Raw genomic sequence first — 13,345 nt, 5'->3', positions numbered from 1 at the left:
TGTAGATGTGTCACAGCAATGGCTGTTTCTTTTGTTTTTAAAAATCTGAAATTCTCTTCCCTTCCTCATATGTCTTAAATTTAAAAATCTGTCTGGATTCAGGGTTTTTAATGTAGTTGGTCCTCATTCATTATAATATTCCTGCGTGAAATTCCAGGATTTTTTCTAGAGTCACAACCTAATTTAAAGGCACTTGGGGATTCTGCTGGTAGCAATTAAAATTCTAAGCCTCGGGATATTTGCCAAGCACTATTGAAAACAAAAATGGCACATTAGGGATACATGGGAGAAGTTAAGCCTTGGATGTTCTTTGGGTCGCTGTTTTTTTTTTAACCAGCAGAAGATGTCTGCGAGCAGGCTGGGGGAGTGAGGCACTGCCAGAGGTACCAAAACCCCACGGGGTTTGCACTGTCTTGTAGCTGAGAATCCACAGGAATTCACAAGTCATGTACCAGAGCTTTGTGAAGAAACAAATTAAGAATGTCTGGGTTTAAGTTTAGTCATAAAGTTCAGACCATATTTGTCGAAATGTTTGCAAAGCTTGATCATCTGGAACGATCCTATGTTCAGTTTTAAGCAAACATGGACTAGTTTAATGGTGTTTTGCTCATCATGCAAAGCTGATATCTCCATGCTTGTGGTTTCCTTTTATTTTTTTGTTTGTTTTTAAACTTGAAATGTAGCATTTGGTTTTTCCTGTGTGTGGTTGCGTCTCCTCTTTTCTGTAGAGTAATTTTACAGCTCCTCAAGCTCTTCCAGGTCTAAAAAGACAAGGTGATGGGAAGCAAACCTCTACTGAAAAACAGACCATTTGGAGGAAGGTTTTTTCAAAGGGAACCACAAGCTAGAAACTTAGTGTCACTTTTTCAAAAGTGTGTTGGTCAACATCCTTCCCCCTGGAGCTTGTGTGTAGACTTCTGTTGTTCTCATGTCAATAATCTGGTGGGGTGCGAAACAATTTTGCAGTATAAATAATTTTTCCAAAGCTTGCAAAGTAATTAAGAAGTTATACAAACATATATTGTGGAAGCAGCTTCATCTCTATGCCGCCACAGTTAATGAGACTCATGTAGGCAAATACTAGGCTATGCCATGTAAGGAACTAAATGTTTTTGCCATAAATGACTAAAAATTTGATCTCCCACAGAGCAGCAGGTTCCCTTCCCTGACAGGCTACTTCCCTTGCTGGGAGGGAAAAGCCTGTGAAGTCTGTTTGACAAAGAGTCAGGGAGCTCTGAAAGAGCCATATAAATAATCTTTATGTGTTTTCTTTAAAGTACAAAACCAAAAAGCAACTTTCTCCTGCAGATTCTAAGGGCTGGCTCGGGCTGAGGGTCCCCCAGCCCAGGCAGTCAGAGGAACATCCAGGCTCCCCTGGGGGTTTGTGGGTTTGGGCTGGGGCTGCTCTTCAACCGAGTGGGTAATCAGTGGAGGTAACTGCTCCCCAGAGCTGTGTTAAACTTAGCAGACAGTTTAAAGGGCTGTCCCTTCCTGTAGTTGAAATACAATCCTGTCTGATGGTAGAACACTGTTACAGTAGAACACTGATCTTAGACCAAGAGAAGTTGCCCACAACCTTGGAGAATGTTCAAAGACCATGTTGGAAAAATCTGTCACCCTGAGAGATTATCTGTTTTGACTAAAATGAAACATAGAAGCAGAAAGGTGAACTAGATGTTAATTCTGTTCCTGTATCTTCTTTGTTCAGTAAAATGAAAGCATTCAGCTCCCAGAGCCATTACCTGAAAGCTTTTGTGGATACTTTATGCACTAGTGTATTTTCCCTCTACAATGATAAAACCAATCAATCAGAAAAAAAGAATAATAAAAGGCTGCACTGAAAAATATAGTTAAAAAGAGATTATATTTATATATAGAAGGTTGGTGCTTTTCAGTTATTACCTTGGTACAACAGAGAGGTTTTGTCATCATGCCAAAAGCATAGGAAAACCCAGCAAATAATTCTTTCTGGATTTAAATATACCCCAGATTTTCTAGACAGCTGCATGTGTGTTTTTTCAAACAGCTCCTTGAAAGTCCTTACCTCCTTCTGCAACAACTGAAAGGGGGTTACTGAGATCTCAGTCAGTTTGTGGTGTATACCATGTTATTTCAGACAAGTCTTGAGGAATATAGTGCCTTGTAACTGTGCTATTTGTAAGAGGATCCTCTTTAAATACTTGCTTATACTGAACATCGCATTTTACAAAGTTCTCTGGCAGCTGGTGCCTAAGGGTGGCAAATAATCATGTTTGATCCTTACTTTTGTACAATGCTTCCTGTAAGAAACCCTCTGTGTGTGTCTATATATATTTTAAAATAGAGTACATTTCACCAAGGGTATTTTAGGCTCTGTGCAGAAACGTGAAGATTTGATCTGGGCTTTTAAAAATGCTCTTCCCCAGTTGCTGGGTCCAGCTCCTTCCTCGAGCTGCACGGTTCCCCGGCGCTCGGCCGGCTGAGCTGCTGGGCACGCGGCTCCCCCGGGACTCGGCCCCTCTCCTGGCCCTGGGGCTGAGCACAGAGCCCCATGCTGACCTCCCCTCTGCTGCCAGGCTCTGCCCAGCCCTGGCAGGATGGTTTCATGCCTGGCTTTGGCAGAAGCAGCAGCAAATCCCGTTGGTTGGTGGGTCGGTTGGATAATCCTCTCAGAGAGCCGTGGCCTGGAGCTCCAGAATGTTTTGTTCCAGTTATTCCTCTATTTTTCTTTTTGTTTTGAGATCTGGAAAGGTCGTGTCACATCATAATGCTGGCATTGCATCAGCTGAAATAGTACCTAGGAAATAGATTGGCAAGAATGTTTCATACAGAGAAACACCACTTGGTGTTTTAGGCTGGCATCTTTTTTTCTGTTTCCTGGCTCTCATCTCGTCAGTTTCTTTCAGACCTGAATTCAGTAACTTCCTGAAAGGTGCATTATTTTGCAGACCTGACCCTACACTGTGTTTATACTTTCCCGAAGTGTATTTGATCTTCTGCATTTAGAGATTTCAGCCTCGTTTGCATTTTTCAGCTTGAGATATACTTTTTGATACAGCTTTTCTTTAAAGGGTAGGCAGAGATAAAAATAAATAATGGGGTCAAGGCACACATTTGCAGCAGACAGTACAAGAGTAAACTCCTTCATGTAGAAGAGAGTTTTTTTTGACTGGCAGTTGAATTTTGAGCTAGTCTGGCTCAAAGTGTAGGGTATTCTGCAGAGGTGATAGGGTACAAAGCAAATGACAAATACAAACATGATACTGAATATATTGCGGCTGATCTTTCTCTTGCTTGCCTCTGAGTTCCTTCTGAATTTTTTATAAGAGTTATATATTTTTTTTGATATAGAAGTGTAAAAAATTATTAGCAGAATAAAAACAACCCAGAATATCCCTGTGCAAATGTAACTTGATGCTTTGTGCCACTGTTTGCCCAGCTCACTTTTAAGACGTATGCATGTGATGGAATAATTCTCGCTAGGGATTTCGTTAGTTAAAATCATGTTTGGAAAGGATATAAAAATTAATGATAACCATATGATTATAGAGACCACCTTACTGTAGCTAACTGTGTGGACAAAGGAGGTGAATAAAGGCTTTACAATTTTGTAGTACCTGTCAAAGCCTATGAGGCCAAAAAAAGTTATCCCGATATACATGTTGGTGTAAAAAACAACAGCAGAGTATCTGCACACAAAGGTGTTGAGCTGGGGAGGTGCAATTTCTGCATCGGCAAGGATTTTGAAAGGAAAAGTCAAGCTCATCAGGAGATCAGCAACAACGATGTTTTTGAGATAGACAATGAAACTCTTATTGCTGGGAACATACAGAAAGATCCACGCTGCCACGGCATTCAGCAAGAACCCCATGAGGCAAATGAAACAGTAGATCAGCGGGATGACTGTCTTGGTTATTACTGTGCTGTGACTGCAGTTGTTTCCTGAGGAGTTGGTGCTGGAGTTGAACATCTTACAGCGTCTTTGTTCCTAGAAGCAGAGAAACATTATCTCAGTAAGACAGAACAGGGCTGTGCTTTCCACTGATTAGTATGAGATTTCTCCTCTTACTTCAGAATAATCTGGGCACACTGCTCCGAAATCACCATGTTACCATTTCCAGCAGAGTTGCAGAGGAAGCATTTTCCAAGTGGTGCCATCGCACTCCCTGATGATGCTCATGGGCATCCTGCTGTTTGGAACAGGGAATCCACTTGCTTTTCCTGGCTCAAACCCATTGCCTTCAAGCCCTGCTGCCCCTTTTCTGCAGGTATCAGCCTGGTGCTGCCAGCTGGGAGGAGACTGAGCCACAGTGATGTTGTGACACTAAATACATGGTATTAACCCTGAAGGACCAGTATGTATTTTCAGCACTGGTCTACCAGGAAGCATGTCAGGGATATGAACGTAGCTCATGCAAGTGTTCTGTTTTGTACACAGGCAGAGAAAACAGAGCTCTGTGAGTCAGGTGTGGAAGCATCTAATGTATGCCAGTTTGTTCTGATGTTCACTTGAAAGCAACCTTCTGTGCTGCTAGCAGAGCTTGCTTTACTCTGTCAGGAGGATGGCACAGAGGAGTGTGTCTGTGTCAGCATTACAGGAAAGCTAGAGCTGTCCTCTCAAGAAATTCCAATTTAAATTTTAGAGGATCTCCAAGAAGAAACCACATCTGCTGTCTGCTTCTCTTTGACAGAATGTTTATGGGGGTGGATTATCTGCTGTAGGGAGGGCAGAACAGAGATAGATACAATGCTGCTATATTTGGCAAATGGAAACCTAGGCAACTGGAAAACACATGCCACAGAGCTGGGGGAAAAAAAAATCCACCCTGTCTTGTAGAAAACAAAGAATTTCCCTACTGCCAGAATTCAGAGTTGGTCACTGGTGCCTCTGTAGCAGATTGAAACCTGACTACAACCTTGCAATGGGAATTTTATCTGGAAGAGGTAAAATTGTTTCCTCTGGTGTATTGTCTTCTGTATCTCCCTTGCAGACACTGCAAAGGCTGACCAGCTTAGGTGTTGTTCTGGAGCCTGCATGGCTAAGGGGAGAAATGAAGCAGGTGTGACCCATGCTCACACCCAAAGCCTGCAGCTAAGCTCTCTGGTAGCTCTCCCATAAGAAGACATGCCATCCTATCTTTACATTGAGGCTGTAATCACAAGGCCTTTGAATTTGGCTGGTTGAGTTTTTTAAGGAAAAAGATGGTGTGGAGAGTGGGTGTTATAACTGCCACGTGACTAGGTGTGTTAGGGTGAGGAGGACTTAATGGGCAAGGCTGGGATGATACTGCTAACATCTCCACTTTTCCCTCTGCATCCTTCAGCCATCCACCCAGCCAACTGCAAGGCACCAATACTGATGGGATCTGTTAGTTAAGATGGCAACACACTGTATTTGAAGACTGTTCTCTTCCCACTGCCACAGCCCAAGCTAGACTCTGTAAATCTTTCAGTGTCAGTGGCCTGTCCTTACCTTTCTTGATTTGACTGCTCTGGTGCTTTTTGCTAAGGGTCTAGAACACTTTCCATTCTCGGGCACAGGGCGTCTTTTGCTAGGAGACCTATGTGAGAGACAAGAAAGTAACAGTTGTTAGAGCTGTGTATCATAACAGAGTACAGGGCAGTTCTGTGGTGCTGAGGGGCTCCCACAGGCAGTGCCTGTTTGGACTCTTATGACTAGAACTGCACCAAGCCTTCAGAACATCCTCCTTTGGTGAGAATGTGAGAGCTTGCAGTGGCTTCACCAAGTGATGGGATGGCTTGAAATGAGCAGAGATGTTCACCCCTCATTCCACCTTGGGGTTCATCTGGAAACTGTCAGTGCTCCCCATTTGATATTAAATTGGTGGGTCAATTTAGGGCAAATGCTACTTGAGATGATGACTAACCTTAAGAATTTTATTTTTTTTTCTTTTTTTTCCCCAGTTCTTACAACAGTTGATGTTTTTTTGTCCTGTGTAAGTGCTGCTATTCCCTGGCCTGTGTTGGAGGGTGTGCCTCAGCACCCAGAAACTTGTGCTTTGCCTGTGAGAACAGCCTTTCATACCTGAGCAGCACTGGATGGACAAATGCTTGGTCCAGCATAAAGTACCTGTGTTCTGTGTAAATAAAACCAACCACTTGTGCTAAACAAGCAAACTCGAGTCACCAAATTAACAAGGTTTATTTGGTATTTTGGTAAAATACAGAAAAGTTTTTAACCTTCTCAGTTTACAAATAGTGTTTTGGCAAAATACACAGAAGGAAAGTTGCACAGACTATTGAAAAATGCTTATTTCCTTCTGTGTTCAAACTCTCATGCTATCATTTGTAACCTTTCCAATATCATTAAGGCATTTTTCTTGACTTCTGGAACTTGGTTGTCAGATGTCATAGTTCATGGCTGCTTTACTAAACATAAGAATAATATTTCCAAGATGTTGGTTTTGGTTTTGTTTGTGGTTTTGTTTTTTTTTTCCTGAATATGAGGAAGTTTCTCTAGTACGGGCTGGACATTTTAACTATTTATGGAAATGCAGCTGCTCAGTAAAGGAATCTGCAGTGTAACAACTGGGTTGTTAGTTGTTGGCAGTGGTCACTGCTCCTAGAAATCTGTTTTGAACTGCAAAATGGAGTTTATCAAGGAAGAAGATTGTGCCAAATGTTATCTCTGGTGTTATGAGAAGTCAAGAGCAGAGGAAGCACAGTGCACAAAGGCAGCAGCTGCCAACTGTGCTGGGCTGAAACAAGAATCTCTCTTTAAAGGCTTCTTTCTAACCACGTGGTGGGGGTCTGACTGTGCAGTCCCACCCAGGAGTGGGAAACCAGCCCCCTGTGAGGGGTGGGATCCTGCCCCTCTGTTCTGCGGGTGGCTCTGAGGGGCTGGGTGGGAGCTGGGGGGGCTCCCCAGGAAAGCCAGCAGCTCCGGTTGCTGTTCCACAGCCGGGGGGTGCTCGGGGCTGGCCTGCTCCTATCCCACAGCTCCACAGAGGTGTCCCACCAGGGCCAGGGTGGGACAGTCAGTGTCAGCGGTGTGACTGCTGGTCTTCTTTGGAAGGCATTTTTGGCAGTAGCTGTGGAGAGATGTTGGTGCATTTGACTTTCTGCAATTTTGCCAAGAGACCAAGATTTTGTTATTTTTTGGTGCTTATTATAACATCTGTCATAAGGGAATGTCTGGATTTCAATACTTAAGAGAATAGAGGTATGCAAAACACACTCTCCACTATTTCAGTCCTTTAAAATGGCAAGTTGGGTGGTAGTTGTTCTAGTTTGTCACAGATGCACAGAAGGTAGGGGAGGAAAATGGGACCTGTCTGAGCTACTGTTGGTTAAGGGGAAGAACGAAGTGAAAGCATCTCTTTACATCCTAACAGTAATTCTGTCCTTTGACCCAAAAAGAAAATTCAGGATGGTCCATAAACCATGGTTTAAGCTGTGCCATCTTTTGTGACATCTCTTGGTTGGGGTTGGGTTTGCTCCTGGCTGCCTCTTTTCTTGTGGTGGGCAGTATGATTCTCGGGGGCAGTGGTGTGAAGATTTCAACTTCTCTGTATAACGCAGCCAGTATTCATAAATCCTTATGAACTGATTACTGTATCTGTGTTTGTCCTCCCTTATATCTGCAAAACCAGTTCCCAACTGGCAGGTTCCTGCGCTGGGCTGTGAGGAGCCCCATATCACCTCCCAGCAGCACTGGCTGGTGCTGGCACCACCTGCCTCGGACAACCCTTCCATACACACGTCCTGAGCAAAGTTGTTGCAGACAATTAGATGTTTTCTTGGCATGTGTGACTAATTTCTGGAGTTCTGAAGGACAGAGTGAGGAGAGCCAGCGGGCAGAGAGCAGCTGCAGATATGATTGTTTATTTCTGGTTCAAGTCTCTGGCTGCTTGAAGGGCAGGGCAGGCTTCTTCGCCTGCAGTGTGAGGACACCCCAAGGGCAGAGTTTTATTTCCATCTTGCAAAGCCCACCAGTTTCATTTCTTACTGTCCAGGAGTCCTCATGCCACTTTTGATATCTAAAATTTACCAGCCTAATTTTCCTGGTAAGTTAAATTGTATTTTTACTTCTGATTTTTAGACAAGGGTCTAAATGATTATAAACCCGCAGCCTTCTAGCCTGTGAAGTGTCTGTACAAACCCTAATATTTACACTGAAACTCGGGCAATGCTTTGAGCTGTTGCATGATCATTTTCAGATCTAGCCCAAATATTCAGTTTTTTGAATTAAGCTTCAATAAACCCCACCAAGATCCTTCCCATCTCCCATCAGTTACCACATGGGAATTAGGGAGTAGTGGCTGTAAGAGGAAAAGTTGGACCAGGGTATTAGGCATGGTCAGTTTATGATTTGATACTAGAGGTTTAAACAAACCAACTTTTAGAAGCATCTGTCCTATCAAACTTGGAATTGCTCTGGTATGCTTATGTCAGTAAAACATCTTTTATTGCCCTAAAACTGGGTATTGAAAAGTAGTAATATGTGTCTCAAATAAAGAAATCATTCCTTTTAATATTCTATTTTAATAGTAACAATTGTAATTTAAATACTTGATTTTAAATTCCATTTTCTGATATTTTAAACTATTATTTTTATGAAATTATGTTTTCAGTGTCATAAATTAAAACAAAAGCAGTTGTTTAAGAAAAACATCTTTTGCTGAGGTACAGAACCCCGAGCAGTCCTTACCTGTAGCTCAGCAGTCTCTGGTGGCGAAGCTCGAGGCTGTTCCATCTCTCAGGCTGACAGGTGTGGGAGTCGGTCTGCTAAGGTTTTGTGCATTCAGTTACACTTACCGCTGCTCATTTGAGTTCTAAGGAATTCGTTTGTGGTTTGCATAATGCCTGAATTATTTCCTTTTCACCTTGTCAATTGAAATATATATATATATATATATATAGGTACTTCTTTAAAAATCAGCAGCGCTTTCCGGAGAGCGTTGGTAAGGTGCAGGAGCAAGGCATGGCAAGGCAGAGTCTTCCATCTGGAAAGAAGTAGAGAGCTGCACGTGTGGTCCCTCTTCAGCCACGAAGCAGATTTACGGGATAAACCCTTTCCAGTGTAAAACGGCACGAGAGCAGGGCGAGCTGGAGCAGGTTCTGCACCTTCCTGGCAGCGCAGCCTCCTGCCCGCTCGGCGCTGCCCACGTCCTGGGCAGCCTCAGGGCTCCGGGCAGATGCTCTGCATCCCCCTGGGCAGCCTCAGGGCTCCGGGCAGATGCTCTGCATCCCCCTGGGCAGCCTCAGGGCTCTGCCCGCCGGGAGGGGACTGGTTTCATACGGCTGGCACAGCAGGAGTGATCCTAAGTCGAGGGCGGGTGTTTGGTTTTTTTCTGCCCTGCCTGCGGGGCGGGGAGTGCTCTGGGGATCCGGGATCCATCTGTGGGCTGTGGCTTTTCTTTTTCCTTCCTTTTTTTTTTTTTTTTTTAGATTTTTAATTTTCTCTCAACCTCAGTCACCTGTCTTCCTGTTCTTCCTTTACTGTGAGTCGGAGGCTTTGAAATCAAGCTCAAAATCAGTGGAAATAGATGGTAATGGAAAGGTTATTATCTGTTCTATGAATACAGGAAAGTGGTATGTTCTGAGAGAGGTCTGAGGTTTGGGGAGAGAAACTGAGGTTTATGTGTTTGTTTTAAAAAAGGATGAGATTACAAATTGTGTATATTAGTGTTAATAAGTATTAAGTATGTGGCTTGAGCTCTGCTCTGCAGTGCGTAACCCAGACCCTCTGCTCCGTACATAGTTTCCTCACAGACTTTCCTTCCTCTGGTCCTCTGAGAGTTTATAATTAATTCTAAAAAAGCCCTTTATTTGTTTTTTGCTTGTTTGCTGTTTGTTGTTTTTTTTTTGTTTTTTTTTTTTTTACCCAGAAGCAGAAGCCTGAATATCCTTTTTGGGACCAAGGTCAACTCGCAGAGAGTGACCCACAATGAAATTTTTCCAGTAGCTTTCTCATCAAAGCCTAAAATTATTGTAAGCAATGTTCCATTTGTGTCCAGATAAAGTCCTTGGAGAAGAGGAGGAAAAGTGCAGTCTGCCAAGACATGCGAGTTTGAAAGAGAACATAAAATAAAGGATGAGGCGCTTCTTGGAAAAGCAAAATTGTCCAACAACCTCAGTTAGATCTGTCTCTCCCAGAACAGCTCTCACTTTATGTGCAGCACCCAGACTTTCTGTCAAAGGAGGCCATTGTTCAAAGACCTAGCAAAAGTGAAAATTTGAGCAGCGAAAAAATAGCTTAGCCACTGAAGAGTTATTCCCGTGGTTTAAGTGACTGATTATTTAGCAGAGAGCTGAATAACGTGGGTTTTTTTTCCAATTAATAGGAACCCGCACTGTGGATCAGCCTCCCAGCCTTTGTGTGACAGACTCTGTCTTTCCTGCAGGCTAACACAGCAACTTGGCACTGAAGGGCTGGGCTCAGGCAGAGTGAAATGCCACACCACAGAACTGAGAGTCTTGTTTGAAGACTGAGGAGCTCAAAGTGTGGCACTGAGCACAGTCCAGGCTTCTAGCCAGCTTCTCCAGCCTTCTTTCACCTTTACTTAGCCATGCAGAAGAGGCAGCTTTTTCCCTTACTTTTTTCTCCCCCCCACCCTGCCTGGCTGTTTTCCGTAAGCACCAGCAGGGAAGCAGAGCTTTCCCCCCATTTCTTCTTGAAAAGAAGCTGAGGGGGTGGTTACAAACGTATCTAAGCAGACATCAGGTGGGGCTGTTGCTGCAGCACAGCTGTTTCCAGGGGCTGAGGCGCTGGGCGGGGGGTGGCTCTTGCACTTCGGCACATCCAGGGCTCGCTAACGTTATCATTTGTGTGTGAGAACAGAAGTTTCTTCTGCCACATCTGCATTAGATGTCAGATTGCCTCAGCCTTGCTGTAGGTGTGCTCTGGTCATGCCAGGAGATGCAGGCAGAGCTGTGCCTGCTCCTGGGAGCAGAAAGCTTGAGCTAGATCTAGTTCTCTACAGTGCAGAGCAGTTCCTTTTGTGTGTTTTTCTGAAGAATAATATTCCTTCTTGAGCGGGTTAGCTGATCTACAGTCAATCACAGGCCTCCATCCCTGCATGAGTCAGTCATACGTTATTTTTAGATCTATGAAGTAGAGCTCTCCTAGCTAACTGAGGTGGGTGTGAGCACAGAGAAGTGACCTGGAGTGCTGGTGCTGCCCTCACAGTGCCCTGCCTGGGGAAGGAGAGCTCAGACCCCACCGCAGCTCCCTGGTGCTGCAGGGCAGGAGCTGCCCTTCTCCTCCGCGTGGTCCTGGCCCACGTTTTGGTTTCCTGTGCGGTCTCACTGCTCTGGGTGGAGGGAGAAATGCTCCACGCTTCTGTCTTTATCTGAGCATGAAAGAGAGATAGGATGTTGCTGGTGAAGAAGTGCTCCTTGAGGTAATGACCAAGTGACCATGAGGAAACAGACACATCTGAGTGCTGTGTGTGGTTGTGTCTTGTCTTTCTTTTTTGATGGAAACAGCTATGGACACTTTCAGTCATGGGATTCTGTTGTCCTTTTATTATAAATAAGAACAGTAAACTTTCTCCATGATTTGTCTGCAAATTTCCTTTTTTAGAGCTGTAAAATCCACAGATGCAGACTCTGCTCTGCAGCATCTTAATGGGAGAGTCCATGAAATGATCTGTTGGCACTCAGGGTTGTTGTGCATTAAGCATCTCATGCCGTCAGGGGGGTTGCCTGTTAGGGTAGCACTTCGCTTTTCTTTACTAACCAGAGGCTTCCTGGAAATGTCACATCTGGCAACGACCTCAGCAGGGCAGTGTCCTCTTCCCCCCATCTGCCCTCACATGCTGATGCTGTGAGCCTCTGAGCCTGTGAAGAACTGAAATCCCCAGTGCCAGGGGGTATGTCTCGCTCTTCCAAGAAATGTGTTTCTTTCCAGAGAAGAAACTGAGGTCCCCAGTGCTGGGGTGTGTGTCTCGCTCTTCCAAGAAATGTGTTTCTTTCCAGAGAAGCCTCCTGGTTCTGTGTTGGTGGCTGGTATCCCCTGCCCGTGCTGTGGGGGAGGGGGGAGCATGGGAACACCTGGAACCCCGGTGGTCCTGTCGGGACCTGGCTCTGGGCCGGCGTGGCTGTGAGTGACTGGAACTGCTTGAAAGATCTGCCAGCTCTGCGCGTGCTGCAGCAGTGATCCTCACGCTGTTGTCTCCAGCCGTGAACGCTGCTGTCGGCCACAAGGGGTTTGACAGCAGGACAGAACCTGTGTTTTAGGTACATTTGGCTCTTGATGGATGCAGGTGGCCAGAGGGTGGCCGAAGTGCACAGCCAGGGCAGGCAGAGACCTGGAGTTGGTCTCCCATAAGAGGCAAATTATGGGACAGTTCTGATTGCATGCTTGTTGCACGTTTGGGTTTTGAATGCATGTTTATTGTTGCCTGTTTGAAAGGCTCAGTTTGAATTGAGAGTCTGACTTGAAAAAGTTCCAGCTTGCTTAGGAGGGGCTCTCAGTGCTTTCTAACCCTCAGCTCCATTCCTGGGGTCTCAGATCAGATCATGAGTTGCTCTCATGCAGCCTAGAAATGGTGTTTTGATGTTGTAGTGTAGATATATCACTCAGTTTGGATCATAGCTGTCTGCATATCCTTTCCCATCCCTCCCGTGCTGCTGCACCCTCCTCCCCAAAACTAAAACCAGGTAATACTTTGAAATTGAAAATGAAGCATCTTGTTCTTGTCAGCCCTGGTAATAGTAAGAGAAAGCTGTCTTGTGTCATGAGAACACGGCAGGGCTGGCTGGTACTTCTCAGCTGTGTGTAAAGATACAGTGATCAACACGTGCATTTAAAATTCCTGCTGCCTGTCCTTGTTTTCCAGCCTTGTGTACTGGAATTCTGGCAGGGAGCACTGCTGGGGTTGGTGTCAGGGCTGAACGTTTAACAAACTGTAGTTTTGCTCCGACTTGTTTCTCTGAAGAAATACTAGAACCAGGTTTGGTATGTAAATAATGTAAATATGTAAATGTGTAAATAATTTCTACTGAGTGATCAGAAAAAGTGTCAGCAGATTGCTGCTGCTGCAGAGGCATTGATGGGGTCCAGGTTTGCTCTTGGAGGGCTGATAGGCTTTTTAGTGACCTCCTGAGGAGAAGAGCCCCGTGCTCCAAGGAACATGGCACAGGCAGGCTCCATGCTAATCCCCAGTCACTGTTCCTATGCTGTGACTTTGCAGAGCAAGACCTTCTGAAACATGAGATGTTTTCAGAACAGTTTTTGTTTGGCTGTGCTTAGGTAATGTAATTGCATGCCCAGGATGAGGGTACGGAAAAGTAATTCAGCACAGCCTGCCTTTGAGCTGAATCTGAAATTCTTTCTTTCTAGAGGAGAAGTTTCTTCAGGCTGAAGTCAAAAGTTGCCATTTAGTTCCTGCAAAGTCAA

At 44.7% G+C, this 13,345-nt stretch overlaps 2 protein-coding genes across 2 annotated transcripts in view; one reads left to right on the top strand and one right to left on the bottom strand.

Moving 5' to 3' along the window:
• The window catches only part of MED12L (mediator complex subunit 12L), a 116,009-nt gene that overhangs the window by 32,597 nt on the left and 70,067 nt on the right, over positions 1 to 13,345 (top strand). The gene's annotated exons all lie outside the window — the stretch shown is intronic.
• On the bottom strand, positions 1,851 to 9,238 carry P2RY14 (purinergic receptor P2Y14). Its single transcript, XM_051627001.1, has 3 exons — positions 8,651 to 9,238; positions 5,453 to 5,540; positions 1,851 to 3,967 (listed from the first exon to the last, which is right to left on the bottom strand). The coding sequence occupies exon 3, from the start codon at positions 3,947 to 3,949 to the stop codon at positions 2,936 to 2,938; it is 1,014 nt and encodes a 337-aa protein (XP_051482961.1). The 5' UTR covers positions 3,950 to 3,967; positions 5,453 to 5,540; positions 8,651 to 9,238; the 3' UTR covers positions 1,851 to 2,935.

The sequence above is a fragment of the Apus apus genome, chromosome 8, assembly GCF_020740795.1.
Source record: "Apus apus isolate bApuApu2 chromosome 8, bApuApu2.pri.cur, whole genome shotgun sequence".
Taxonomy (NCBI): domain Eukaryota; kingdom Metazoa; phylum Chordata; class Aves; order Apodiformes; family Apodidae; genus Apus; species Apus apus.
This window is presented reverse-complemented; position numbering and strand designations above follow the sequence as displayed.